The 15,379-nt window shown below is 36.4% G+C and overlaps 1 protein-coding gene across 1 annotated transcript in view; it reads left to right on the top strand.

Annotated features, from left to right (window-relative positions):
* Positions 1-11,201: 11,201 nt before the first annotated feature.
* The window catches only part of RBM11 (RNA binding motif protein 11), a 12,449-nt gene continuing 8,271 nt past the window's right edge, over positions 11,202-15,379 (top strand). Inside the window, exons 1-2 of the mRNA XM_012731515.1 lie at positions 11,202-11,321; positions 14,765-14,927. Of these exons, the coding sequence (XP_012586969.1) occupies positions 11,226-11,321; positions 14,765-14,927 (259 nt within the window). The 5' untranslated portion in view covers positions 11,202-11,225. The remainder of the gene's footprint in view (positions 11,322-14,764; positions 14,928-15,379) is intronic.

Consider the following 15,379-nt stretch of genomic DNA (forward strand, 5'->3'; position numbering starts at 1 on the left):
AGGGAAACTGTAAAAATAATGTCTAAATATGTTAAGTTTTTTTTTTAACTTAAAAAAGTTAAACTAGTAGATTGCAAGAACATTAAATGACTCATTTCTCTTAGATCTTTCAAGTAGAACAAGGCATCAAAAACTTACAGGAATCCCCATATCAGTGAATTCCTCACAAGAACCTTTACAGACAACAGCAATGAGATAAGATACTTAAGCTGGTGAAAGAGAACAACTTTTTTTTAAATGAGGTATCAGAAATAGATAACATTAAATTAGTTTCAGTCGTTCAACATAATGATTGTACACTTCAATAAATCCACTCAACATCTGTCACCATATATACCTAAAATTATATTTCTGGAATGCATGCCCTGAAATGAAAAATTATGTTATCTCAGGTAACAGAGAAAACTTTAAGAGTAAGTCCATTATCCAGAGACTTCTACATGAAATGCTGATAGGAGCCCCTACACTGACTAACTAGAAGTCACAGGAACACACAAAGTTCTCCAGTAAACTTAAATATATGACCAAGTATAAAAAGTAATAATATCACTGCAATTTTGATTTCTATCCTTACTGTTTATGTTCTAGGATTTAAGTGCACATAGAATAAAGGATAATTATAAGCTAAACTAGGAGCATGCAATTATACAAGTATATTTTTTCATCAGAGCTGCAAAATGAGACAAGCAGAGCTGCAAAGGAGATTTTTCATCTTAAGTTTATGTTTTTATTGAAGTTGAATTAAATTTATCAATTAAAATAGAATGTCATAACTTTGGAATACAATATACAATCCCATGATAAGCAAAAAGAAATTATCTACTGAATATACATGAAGACAAATGAAAAAAATCAAAATGTATCACTACAAAAAAAAATCTAAATACAAGAAAATCAGTAATGGAATAAATGAAAGACAAAGAAAAGCTTTAAGACATATAGAAAAAAATGACATTAGGCAAAACATTTCCCTATTAGTATTTACTTTAAATGTAAATAAATTAAACCCAGCGATCAAGACACATCCAACCATGTGCTATGGATAAGAGCCTCAGTTTAGTTGAAAGGAAATACATGGGGTATGAGTGAATGGATGGAAAAAGAAATCCAATGCAAAAAAAGCAAACAAAAGAGATCAGGGATGCAAAGAGATTGCACATGCCTTGTAGTATCATTCAAAGTAGCCAAGATACAGAAACAACCTAAGTGCTTTTCTATGTTTTGGGGGCGGGGGGCGAAGCATAGAAAAACCAGGGTGTAGGCCAGAGTTTCAAGAGTGAGAGGAGTCACCAGAGACAGAGTGGGGAGGAGAACAGGTGGGAGGGGAACACCAGACAAGACAGGAGAGATCTGCTGGCTCATGTGGGTTAGCTCCCTGGCTGGGGATCAAAATAAGACCACAGATGTGATAACAGTAAAAGTTAACCCGCCAGGGAAGTCCAACCTAAATCTGTCTCAATGGATGAGTGGATAAAGAAAATATATTATATACATATATGTTTGTATGTATGTATCTACATATCTATCTTTATATGTACATAGAAAAGAAAATGCACATATACACACAATGGAATATTATCTAGCCATAAAAATGATGAAATTCTGCCATTTGCGGTAAAAGATAAGCCTAGTGGGCATTATGTTATGGAAAATAAGCCAGACAGAAGACAAATCTTGTACAGTATCATTCACATGCAGACTCTTAAAAACAAACCAGGCCCTCCCTGGTAGCGCAGTGGGTTAAAGCACAGCACTGAGAAGCTAAAGTCACTTCAGCATGAGTTCGATCCCTGCCCCAGGAAGTGACCACATGGCATGGCATCCATCTCCTGACCCACCCACTGCTCCCCTCAGCAATGCACTTAATTGATATGCTTGTTCTGCTCCCACTCTGTCTCTGGTGAAGCCTCTCACCACCCCTGAACCTCTGGCCTATACCCAAGTTCTGTATGCAAAAATAAAAAAAATTTAAAAAAAAGACAAACCATATTTCCTAGAAACAGAATACAGTGGTATTTTCCAGCGTCTGGGGTAAGGTACATACTGGAAATGTAGGCCTAAGGGTATAAACCTTCACTTAAAGAAACAATATGCTCTAAGGAACTAATATGTAGCATGTTTATTACAATTACCAATATGACACTGCATGCTTAAAAGCTGTTGAGAACAAATCTTAAGCATTCTCAACACACACAGTGTTAATTTTATGAGATAACATATGTGTTGATTATCTTAATCATGGAAAGTATTTCATGATGTTTATATAGATCAAGTCAACACATTGCTTTAAATATATAATTGTGTCAATTATTCTTCTAAATTTTTGAAGGGTGCATAGAGGGGGAATGAAGATACTCATGTCAGAGTTTTAAAGTTAAATGTATTTTAACAAGGAAAAATAAAAAATAGAGTTAAAATATATTACACTTAGAAGAAAACATAAGGGGAAACTTTAAGACACTGAGTCTAGTAATAGATTCTTGAGTATTATAAGCAGCATCAGAGAGGGAAGGAGAGAGAAAATAAAAAGGAGGGAGGAAAAGATGAAGAGGAGGGGAAGGAGAAAGAGAAAAAGAAGGCAAGTAGGAAAGATCAAGAGGGGAAAGGAACTAGATAGTACCTATGAAAGAAAACTGAAGAGCTGAGAAGCTTTAAGAGGAAGTGAAAATATTTGAATAAGCATGACCATGATCCAGAACAGAAGAAACAATATCACAAAATCAGTTCTCCTACATTAATTTATGTGTGCAATATAATTCTCAATTAAGAGCTCAATGAGATCTTTATCAATGGATTTGAGGTCCCTCTGCTGGTCAAGGCTGAAAATTGCAAAATAAATTTGTCTTAGCAGGATAGTTAAGTGTAAGTCACCTGAGAGGGAAAACATGTACAAGCAAAAATGAATTATATTTTTAAAATAAGGGAACATGAACGGAAGGGGGAGAGAAGTACACTGGACTATGGTGATGGCACATAGGTGATTTAGTGATGGGAAGCCCACAGGGATTACACTGAGATGGAAAAGGCACAAAATGATGTAAAACTAAACTATTACATTATTTTTTTTAAATAACATAAAAGGATAAGGGAACATGATTAAAACTGCTTGTTATAAATTAATTAAAAAGAGATCTGTGAAATGGAATCAAAAATTGATAGATTAATGAAACAAAATGGGTACAACATAATAATAACTATATTACCAAGGATAATTACAGTAATTCAAAGTACTCAAAGGCAATGATTTTTAAATAAACCCCACCTAGGATATTATTTTGATTCCATATATGTTAAAACATTCCACCTTAACGTAAAATTATATGTACCAAAGGAATATAGTTAATAAGTGCATAAACTCAGATTGAAAAGTGACATTTATCATCAAAACAAAGGAAGCAATCATAAAGTGTGAGGCTGATAAATTTCATGGCAGACATATTAAAATAAATTTCCATACATAAACAATATAAATTAAGCAAAAGAACAATATATAGATACATTTTCATTATTAGACAGGAATTAATATTTCTGTCTAAGAATTAAAATGAAGGAAAAGACCCAATCAGATATCAGTTAAGGATATAAATGAGATATTATTTTAGAAAATAAAATACTCAAACAGCTCAAAACCTCATTAAAACATGCAATCATTTTTAAAAACAAAGACCAATCAAAATATTACTACACCATTTTACAATTATACCCATTGATCACTAACACCAATGTATAAAACAGACAAAAAATAGTGAAAATTTAGTAATCAACTATCTATATGACAATGAGAGTTTGGAAAAATGAGTTTTGGTGTATACATAACATGGATACTGCAGAAGCTAAGAAATCTTTATTATACATGCATACAGTTGAATGTATACATGTCCTCTTTTTATTTTCTGTGCTATATTATTTTTCTGACTTCTAGATCTAAATGTATTACTTTTACAGTAAGGTAGGTCCCATTTTAATGCATTATACAAACATGCCAGTTCTATCAAGATTCTTCCAAATGAATCAAATATAAATGATACACTATGTTACCATTTAGATTTTGTATAAAAGGCAACTAGCTCCAGAATTTATGATCAGCTCAAACAGCCAATCAAATAAAAACAAAAAATAATTTTAATTTCTCAGTGATATTTTCTGTTATTCGAGTGTACATATGAGAAGTTTTTTAAAACAAAACAGAGAAAATTACTTTCTTTTGCAAAATCTCTACAGAAAACTACTCATTGTGACTCTTAAAATTTGTTACTTTTCTTAGTATCATAAAGTAGAACAAGTTGTTCTTTATTACTACGCAGTAGTAAATGATATTACTAAAATTAGTAAACTAAACCAAGAAAATAAAGTCTACTTTATTACCATAAACCAGTTTTTATTATGCTTTGGCAGAATATAAAAAAATAATGTAGTATATGTTTACTCTGCAATTAATAATTTACCTATGTAAAAGTTCTCTTCAAAAGTACAGTCATTTGAAGACATGAAATTGAAACAAGAAGTTTTCTAAGTCATAATTTTTAAATAATAAATTAATTTCTATTACTAAATCTTTCTTTCTATTGACTATTTCTATTCATTTTCTAGTTACATCTTCTTGTAGAAAGGTTTTTAGTTACTAAATATCTGAAAAGCAAATAAAACACTCAACATGCATATGCTATATATATATAAATATACACACACACACACACACACACACAGTGTTTTTCCCATAATCTAATCTGTTTGTTAAAAGTACCCATGCCACGGAGTATTTTTTCATGCCTTGTCATAGCATTGTTTATGCAGATCACATTATTTTATACAATTTTTAAAAATAAATTAAATGATTGGTATGCATCTTACCAGATCTTGCCCAGCACATCAAACAGAGAAAAATGTAAACTCTCATTTGGAATCTGATAAAAAGTAAAAGAGGCACTCAGATTCACTGTAAAAACAAAATTCTGAAATTCAAGATTCTCCGTTCGTAGGAATGTCACAGACTAGTAGGCTGGACTGTGAAAGGACTGAGTTTGTTTGCTCCTCCCTATTTGCTGAAAAGGTGAAGCAGCTTGTCTTCTCCCATTTCGTCTGTGGTGATGAGAAGGATTTTTAAGTCAAAGACTCTGTAATAAGTCATAAGCCTTCAGCTACACAAGTTGAATTTAAGGGAAAGAAAAAGTTAATTATACCTCAGGATTTCAGAAGTGGTCAGAAAGAATATGTGTGCTGAAAGCCTTGAGCAAATGTAATGTTAAAAAATGCCAGAAATAGAAAGAGTCAGAAAAAGTAGTGTTTTATATCCATTTTGATTACAAAGTTGTTTCTAAACATCATAACATCAATAATGAAATCCATACACATCAAGCTGTCAAGTATAAAAGATGGTCTTTTTATGTTTATGTCATTTTACAATGTAAACTCAGTGGCTATTTTAAAATTCAAAATCCTAGCCTATCTCTAGAGATATACAATTTAAAAATAAAAGCAGTTTTGTTTTTAATATGCCAGTCACTTTTAAATTATTCTAGATTTTCCTTTCACATGTTTACTTAAATTTTCATTTATTTTTATTCTAGTAATGGATTGGTGTAGGTAAGGAAAACAGAAAACTGTAATAAGTAGATGCTTTATAAGTTCTGGAAATTAAAATCTAGTTCCTAAGATATTTTAAGGCAATTTACCTCATATAACATGGAACTGAGTCTTTGTTCTGGGGAGATGATTTAGAGAATCCACAGCAAAATGAGCTATTTATTGAAAATCATCAAAACCAAAAATTTAACTTCTCATGAACTGTCATCATTATTTTGACCTGTATGACTTCTGGGAATTTTATGTGATACCTCACTTTTAAAAGGATGTCACTGCTATAATTTGATTAGCAAATTAAAATAAATAAAAGATAATTTCACCATCTATTTCTTTATATATTAAAATATTTATCATACAATAAACATCTAAATTAGTAGAACAACAGAAAGCTCTATTTACATGGGGCAAATATTATTAGGAAAATCAGACTAAAATAAAGATAAAGTAAGGGTAAGAAAAAAGTGAACACAAAAGTAATTTAAGCATTTATCAGAGTTCCTTATAGCATTCATGCATGCATTCATTTGTTCACTCATTTGTACAATTTTAAGTAAGTTTCTACTGATTTCTTTTTTTTTTAAGATTTATTTATCCCAGTATGCATAGTCTTTTTTTTTTTTTTTTAAGATTTATTTATTCATACAGAACAGGGGTAAAGGCCAGAGATGTGGAGGGTGAGAGGATTCACCAGGGACAGAGTGGGGAGCAGAACAGGCAGACTGATAAGTGCACTATTGAGGGGAGTAGTGGGGTCACCTCCCCAGAGGGGTATCAAACTCATGCTGCAGTGGCTTCGGCCAGCTTCATAGGGCTGCTCATTTTAACGGATTGTGCCATCAGGGAAGGGCCTGGTTTCTACTGATTTCTAAGCAAGATACCGAAATTAAATCATTCACTTATGCACTGTATTATTTCACCATTAACTATACATCCACAGATCTGTCCGATTGTCCTAAGGAATGAAAAAATTTAACCCCTGAGTATTTCACAATGAGAACAGTCTGAAAAAAGTATACCTATGGGCCTTCCTGATGGACTACAGGTTAAGTTTCAGCATTAGCACCATAACAGCCTGATCCCAGGTCAGGGAGCTGACCCACATGGCAAAGCAGACCTCTCCTGTCTCACCTGCTGTTCCCCTCAGCAGTGAATTTCAGTAGATCTAAATGTTCTGCTCCTTATTCATTCTGGTGAATCCTCTCACTAACCACTCCATACCTTGAATTTGTACCCAAGTTCTTCTATGCAAAAATTAAAAAAATCTTTTTTTAATAAAAAGTACATATATCGGGTTCTCCCTGGTGGCGAAGTGGGTTAAAGCACAGCACTAAGAAGCTTAAGCCACTTCCGCATGAGTTCGATCCCCACCTGACCTGAGGAGATCCACATGGCGTGGCAGACCTCTCCTGATCTGCCCGCTGCTCCCTCAGCAGTGTACTCCGTCGATCTGCCTGTTCTGCTCCCCACTGTTTCTGGTGAATCCTCTCACCCTCCACATCTCTGGCCTGTACCCCAGTTCTGTATGAATAAATAAATAAATCTTTAAAAAAAAAGTACATATAAAAAAGTATATATATATATCAAAAAGTATGTCTGTGTGTGTGTGTGTGTGTGTGTGTATATATATGACTATAAAATATGCAGGTGAGGGAGAAAACTTATCTAGTGTTCAGAGGCCAGTAAAGTATTTTAAGAGATGCTGCCTAGGCTGAATTATAAAAAAGATTAAGAGTCAGGTGTGAAAAGAAAAGTACTCTGGTTTAAATATACAGCTTTTCTACATAATATACATTATATATAAGTGTATATAAGCATCATATAGTATATATGTTAACATTTTTATTTTTATGTTCATATAGTTTGGTGTATGATATTCTGGTATGACTAAAAAAAGCTAATTCCTTATAGAGTACTCCATCTATTTAATCTATTAAACCTTTTATGTGACTAAAGACAAGTAAATGTTAGAGTAAATTGAATTACTTTTTAGATACTGCTAGGTAAATTACCATGCAAACATTCAACATGTGTTAGGAAATGAAATACACTTACATTAGAAAAATGATAAACATATCAAATTATGAATAAACAATATGAACCGACTTCCAAAACTTATAACATTAAATATGTACACATTCTAAACATATTAAACTTATGAACTATCAAATAAAAAGAGGATGTGATAAGAATACTCAAATATTATACAACTGTAGATAATGCAAATTTTAATGTAGAAGATAATGGGATCATTACTATTTGTCAGTATAGAAAAGGCTTATAGTGCTCAAAATCATATATACACACTGCATATTTTACAATGAAATCTGGAGATATATTTCTCAGGGAAGCAGTGTTTGAGGTAATGTTAAAGAGGAAATTTGCTGTTTTCAACAAGGTTTCTTAAGTAGATGAATAAAAACATATCAAGATATGCACACTGAATAAAGACTTAGCAGTATCCATTCACTTGATCAACAGTTTTTGTTATGTCCACCATGGTCTAGTTTCCTCCTACCTCTCTAACATAATTGTTTTAAAATTTGCTTTATGTATGCATACAAGAACTGGGGTACAGGCCAGAGGAGGCGATAGGGGTGAGAGGAGTCACCAGAGTCAGAGTAGGGAGCAGAGCAGGCAGATCTACTAAAACACACGCTGATGGGAGCAGCGGGCGAGACAGAAGAGGTCTGCTGTGCCATGTGGGTCAGCTCCCTGGACAGGAATCAAATTCATGCTGTAGTGTCTGGCAATAGTGCTGAGAATTAAGCCCTGCACCACCAACAATTTTGGTAAGAGTGGAAAGAAAGAAAATGTGGTGGCAGACTTACAGACACCAGACATCAGAGGAAGGTGACTGCTGAAGTGAATGGCACTTTATTTTGCAATTATAATAGAAATCTGTAGCTCCCATCATACTATAAGCTTCATTAAGAGGCTGATTTTCACACTTTCCGTTGTTTCCCATGGATTAAAGACAATGCCTGAACCTAAAAAGTGCCAGAAAATACCTATTAAATAATTATTTTAATCCACTCCATCCCTTAGGCAATAGAACCTGATATTCCAGCAATGAAATTAACCACTTAAAGCCATAAAATTAAATAACGTCTGTAACCCTTTGGAATCAAAAGTCAAGATTCCAAAGATGAATTGTTTTTCATTAGAAAAGGTAATTTTTTTTTTTTGGCCTACCAACCAAGTAAAAGCATCCCTCCTCAACTCAAAATGAATTATCATCATGCCCAACTATTTGTATATTTATGGGTTAATTTCAGGGCTCTATGTAAACATATGGTGTCTTCAGAAAGGAAGTCAACTTTGCCATTGACTATCAACGTGCTGACATTGTAGGTTTTTTTCTGCCTTTTTTACCTTATTGTTGTTATTGTTTTTATTATTTTTTCAAAATCTTCTTCAAGTAAGAATCAACTCTTTACACTGGTAGTGTAACAGGGTGGTCCCTAGGAAAAGGGGAAGTTCCAGGTTCCCTGCCCTAGCCAGAAGGAGGGTGGAGCTGAGGAGAGAAAAGGAGGGGAGGAAAGGAATCAATCGAAGAAGGAAGCAGGATGGATAGCCAGGAGACCTGAGGAAGCCACATGGAGCAGCAAGCATGTGATGAAGAAACCGGGCTTGTTTCCTGAACCTGGACTGGTTAAGGCAGATGTGGGTGAGAGACATGTGGGGAGGTGACCATGGCAGTGTTTTTATTGATTTTGATTTTGCTCTTTTCCTCCCAGACTTGTCTGGCCATTTCTGACCCTTTTCCATGGGTCCCAGCCAGAAGTTGCTTTAGTCTTGTAGCAGGTTTTCAGGCCTTGCTTTGGGCCAATCCCTTTGGGTTGACTTTTGCCCACAAGAGGATGGGTAACTTCAGTTGTTTGATTTAGAAGTTATATTCTTTGTCTTCTGTATTGTATACTCACTGTATTAAAGTTCCTTTTCATTAAAGTCTTACATGTTTTGTCTTGATGCAGCCAATGGAAGAACCCACTTAGAGCAGGCAGGTTTGGGGGTTCAGCGGTGCTCCTCTCTCTCTGCCCTGTAACAGTAGGAATCAATTCTTTACCCTGGAACAGTCTACAAAATACAACTTTGTTATAAAATACAAACATTGGATCCTACCACAAAGGCCAAGGAGCCATCTTCAAGAATTCTGGTTTCCATCACAAAATTCGCTATTACTCCTCAGTATAAGCTGTTTTCTAAATTCAAACGCTTCCTGGAGTTGACCAATACCTTTGTGGTTGTTTTCAGAGGCCTCTAAGGAGAGCTCCCTAAATTTTAATTGTAGTATTCTATTGGATACATGTCCATGCATGCATGCAGTCATTTTTTTCAAAAGTTATTTTATGAAGGACATTATTTTAAATTCCTAATGACTAAGGGCCAGCCTGGTGGTGCACCAGTTAAGTCTCAAGATTATCAAGCTATGGCCACTGCTGCAGTCATGTAAGATCGATTTTAGTGGAGAAGCTAACCCCCATAGTACAGCAGTACTCTCCGACCTGTTCAGCACATCTGCCTGTTCTGCTCCCCACTCTGCCTATGGTGAATCCTCTCACTCCCATCCCACCCCTGACCTACACCACAGCTCTTGTGTGCATAATCATAAAAGCTTCAAAAATAAATAAAATCCTAAGGACTTATTTATTTAATCTCTGCAAACAAAGAAAATGGTTTTATGTCCTCCCTGTTGGCTGGGTTAGGATGCAGCACTGCAAGCTAGCTGCAGCTGCTTCAGTGTAAGTTCGACCACGACCGGAGGCAATCTACATGGCCTAGCAGTCCTCTCCTGTCTTGCCTGCTGCCTCCCCTCAGCAATGAACTTCGTCCATCTGCCTGTTCTGCTCCCTGCTCTCTGGTAAATCTTCTCACCACCCCTGAAAATCTATACCCCAGTTCTGTACGCATGAATTAATTAATAGATAAATTTAAAAATAAATAAATTGTTAAGAAAGAAAAGAAAGCTGTTCTTTAGCAGTTTGGGGAACTTCTGTAATGCAATTACCATCATAAATTATCTCAATTGAGGGCCCTCCCTGGTGGCTCAGCGGGGTAAAGCACAGCACTGAGAAGCTTAAAGCCACTTCAGCATGAGTTCGATCCCTGCCACAGATGATCCACATGGCGAGGCAGACCTCTCCTGACCCGCCCGCTGAGGTCCTCGGCAGTGGACTTCGTCGATCTGCCTGTTCTGCTCCCCACTCTGTCTCTGGTGAATCCTCTCACCACCCCTACACCTCTGGCCTGTACCCCAGCTCTGTATGCATAAATAAATACATCTTTTCAAAAAATTATCTCTATACAAATTTAGTTTAAAATATTAGTTGAAAACATTAAAAAATCAATTGATAATGTTGTGCCCTGGAAATGCAGGCCATCCCACGAAAAGAAAGCCCTTGTACCCCTTCTTTGCTTTACTCACTCTCCTTGGACTCCAGTCCTACCCCGGTGGGGCTGGCCGTGGGGCCGGCGCACTGAGAGCGGATCCCGCGAGGCAGGGGCGTGGCCCGCAGCCTCACCCCGCCCCTGGCGCGCGTATTCCCGTCGCTGGCCACGCCCCCTCGTAGGGAAGCGCAGGAAAACCCAGCGAGGGGGCGGGGCCTAGGTGCCTCCTCCATCCTTGAGAAGAGACCGGAGGGATGTTCCCAGCTCAGGAAGAGGCCGACAGGACGGTGTTTGTGGGAAATCTAGAGGCCCGAGTGCGGGAAGAGATTCTTTACGAGCTGTTTCTTCAGGTCAGTGGTTGGAGAAGGGGCGCCGGAAGAGCTGGGCGCCGGGGGTCGGAACCGCGGTCGAAGGGGCGGGGCGCACCTGGCCCACCCTGAGCCCCCTCCCCTCCTGGACCTGGGTTTTAAGTTAGTTCCCCCTTAGCGCACCTGCCTCCAGGTGAGCGACTGGGTGGTGAACTGCCTATGTGCCATACCCATCGTCACTGCAGTGACCTGGGCGTAGGCTGTCCTGGGATACCCCCAACCCCCAACCCTGAGTAAGGGCTTCTCCGAGGCTGCCTGGCCCTGGGTGTGCTAAAGCAAAAATAAAACCGCCCTGTCACGGCTTCCTTCGGGCAATAGACTCTTAGGCCACTCATCACGAGAAATGAGATATTGAAATAGTTTCCTATTCATTACTTAACTCCCCCAAGCCCTTTTTGTGGCAGGTGTTTTTATTCCAGCACATACATGAGACTTGAGAAGCCAAATCTGAACTGCGGTCTGCTGATTCCAGACTTATTCCCTGTTTTCATATCAAAAAGACTCTCTGGAAACTTTTATTGACTGCATCTTCTGTAAGCACTCACCTGTCAGGTACTGCTAGGTGTCACGTGCTAAAAAAGATACCTTCGTTCAGCCATTCCTCTGATCATCCCGTAATCCAGAATTACATATCAAATATTGAGTAAAGTGCTAAGTATACAAATTCAGAGGCAATCCATGGCCTTTCTAAAAGGGAATATTTAAAATTCTTAACATGATTTAGGGTTAAATCATGTTGTAAATCTTGTAGGTTTACAAGATGGGAGGGAACATAGTTACAGCAGAATCATTTTAGAGTGTGAGCTCTGATGTCAGCAAGTAAATGAATAGTTTAGTGCCTTCAGATTCCTGAAATGTCAGTAATAATATCTACCGTATGATGTTGTTGTGAAAATTAAATAAACTAATACTGGTAAAATAGTTAAAACTAAACCTGGGCCCTCCCTGGTGGCGCAGCGGGTTAAAGCACAGCACTGAGAAGCTAAAGCCACTTCCACATGAGTTCGATCCCCACCTGCCCCAGAGGTGACCACATGGAGTGGCAGACCTCTCCTGGCCCGCCCGCTGCTCCCCTCAGCAGTGTACTTTGCCGATCTGCCTGTTCTGTTCCCCACTCTGTCTCTGGTGAATCCTCTCACCCTCCGCATCTCTGGCCTGTACCCCAGTTCTGTATGAATAAATAAATAAATCTTAAAAAAAAAAAAAAAAACTAAACCTGGAACCTACTATGTGTTTGCTGTTGTTACTGCTACTAATAGCACCATTATTACTATTAGTAACAATACTAAAACTAATGTCAAGAGAAATCAAGACAAAGGGACTTCATCTATTAGAATAAGGGCAGTTCCAAAGCAGACAATAGCAGAGTTAAGTTCCCAGGCCTGAATGGAACTGAAAGGGATTTTCATTTGGATTTTGAGAGGCTCTGCTTTTGTTTCCAAGTGCTCCTCTGTTAATTATTGCTATAATTCTAGATAGAATTCTCTCCAGGAACTAAGTATCTTTTCTTGGATATCAAACTTTCTATTATTTGAAAAAAGTATTGTTGAGCTCAAGATGGTCATGCCTATCCTTCTAACTTGCCAACTTTCGAAACTGGCCCTTTAAGCTTATTCTAACTTTACAAAAATAGAAAGGAAGGGAAAGTGAAGGTGGGAGGAAGGGAGAGAGGAATTTATAGTTTGCTTTTGTTTTTTCCAGAAGACTTCCTTCAGGTTGAGCCTTCACAAAGGAGGGCACTAGAGTTGGGAGGAGGGCCAGTAGGCCTGAAAACCTCCTTGCACAACCCTATTTCTAGGCAGCAGGAGCTGGATCTACTTTAGTTGTATGGAACTACAAGACTCTACACACTATCTTCCAATTTTTATATCTCCCTAAACAAAATGTTCATCTCTTTTAGCAGATCAGGCAAGCAAGCATATCTTTTGTATTTTTGCCTATGTCTTTCTATATTCTGGAAGGATTTGCTAAAGTGAAGTATCTCTTAAAAAGGCAAAAACCTAGGGAACTCTGATAATTGCAACTTAATATGCTTCATTCTAGTTTTAAAAGACTATAATCATGTGATAGTTGCTACAAGAAAGTCCTCTTGTTAAATTTTTACTTTTAAAAATGATATCGTACCTCTCTGGATTTGTAAAATTTAAGACATTTGAGTATATTCCATCCTTTTATGATTTCACACACACATAAAAGCGCTGATTAAAATTAGCTTCATTACTGTATGTTATCCTTTTACTAATTTCTTAAAATTTTCTGATTATCTTTACATTTAAGAAAATAAGTCTGAAGATTTTTGTAGTTTTTAACTAAGGAATGCTGTAATAGAGATTTTAAGGGGAAAAATAAATTCAATTTCAAATGTATGCAGTTGGAAGTACAATCACACAGAGGTCACTAGGGGACTTGCTTCCATGATAGAGACACGAATAGGAAAAATCAATTTATAGATGAGGTAGGCCTTAAAGTCAAGAGGGAGAATGAGCTAGTCAATGGGAAAGCAGGGTATTTTAAGAGAAAAACTTGATCCTAAAATATAGCATCATTTTAAAGATGATGATTTGCTTTACATTAAAAGCAAATTGTTAATACATTTATCCAGTTCTACAGAGAAAAGCAATGAGTCATTAAAGTACAATTAATAAGTATGAACTTTTCACCATTAAATCTTGATTATGAGTGCCTTTGATCATTAATATGGTGGATATAATTTTTTCTTAGTAATAACAGACAATTTTTACATTTGTTTCTGCTCTTTTTACTTTATATTGCTAACCATAGGTCTTACTATTTATACAATTTGAAAATTTTCACTTTATGTTCTTCTGTCATTTAATAACATAATTTGATATATTATGCAGCTTAATATTTAGAACCTCTAATTTTTCACTCTTCTAGATAATGTACTTACTCAAAAGGTTTAATCATACTAAAATATTTTTCCTTTGGGAATATTTCCCAAGTGGGATTATTAGCTCAGAATATAAAGTAAATTAAGGTTCTTTTGTATTTTTTTTATCTTATTGCCAGAAAAAAATAGACTGCAATATAATGTTAATTTTTTTTAATAATTTAACAAACAGGATTTTTTTAAATTATTTTTTCCTTACACACTACTCATATGTATGGAAACAAAGTAGTAATTTAGTCTTGGATAGAAGTGTTCTCAAAATTGCTTTCTTTTGAGAGTCTGTACTACTGTTTAAAAAATTTCATGTCTATAACAGTATGTTTCTTTAATGGGCCAGAAAATTCCAAAAAGTGTGATAATTATTGTTATGAAAATACATTATTAGCAGCTATGTTACTCTAGTGCTATTTGCGGACTTTTTTTTTTTTTTTCGGTCTAAGTGAATACACTTGATTCATCTGAGTGTAAAGAAAATCTTAAATTTATGAGAAAATAATTTTTAAATTTCTTATAGGCTGGGCCATTAACCAAAGTGACTATATGCAAAGACAGAGAAGGAAAGCCAAAGTCTTTTGGATTTGTCTGCTTTAAACACCCAGAATCCGTGTCTTATGCTATAGCTTTGCTGAACGGAATTCGTTTATATGGAAGACCAATTAATGTGCAGTATCGATTTGGTAGGTTCTGTCATTGATGACTGTTCCAAGTGTGTTCTGTTGTTAGTGTTACTCTCAGAAATGTAACTGTTTATTGTGTCTGTATCTAGTGTACATGTTGTGTGTAACCTAAAACTGAAAAAATACTGTATGTCAGGACATATGCAGATATTCACAGTGCTGTAGAATTTAATGGCCAATTACATTGCCAACTCATTAGCATCTCTTCTGTATTAAAATTTTAAATGGGGCCTTCCTGGTGGTGCAAGGGTTAAAGTCAGCACTGTCAAGCTATTGGCAGCCACTGCAGCATGAGTTTTATTCCTGCCAGGGAGTTGATCAACAAGGCACAGCAGATGGCTCCTGTCTCCTGTCTCACCTGCTGTTCCCCTCAGCAGTGGATTTCAGTAGATCCACCTGTTCTGCTTCCCCAGTCTGTTTCTAGCGAATACTCTCTCTCTCTCTCTCTCTCT

The sequence above is a fragment of the Condylura cristata genome, unplaced genomic scaffold (genome assembly GCF_000260355.1).
Source record: "Condylura cristata isolate star-nosed mole 26May11 unplaced genomic scaffold, ConCri1.0 scaffold00003, whole genome shotgun sequence".
Lineage (NCBI taxonomy): Eukaryota > Metazoa > Chordata > Mammalia > Eulipotyphla > Talpidae > Condylura > Condylura cristata.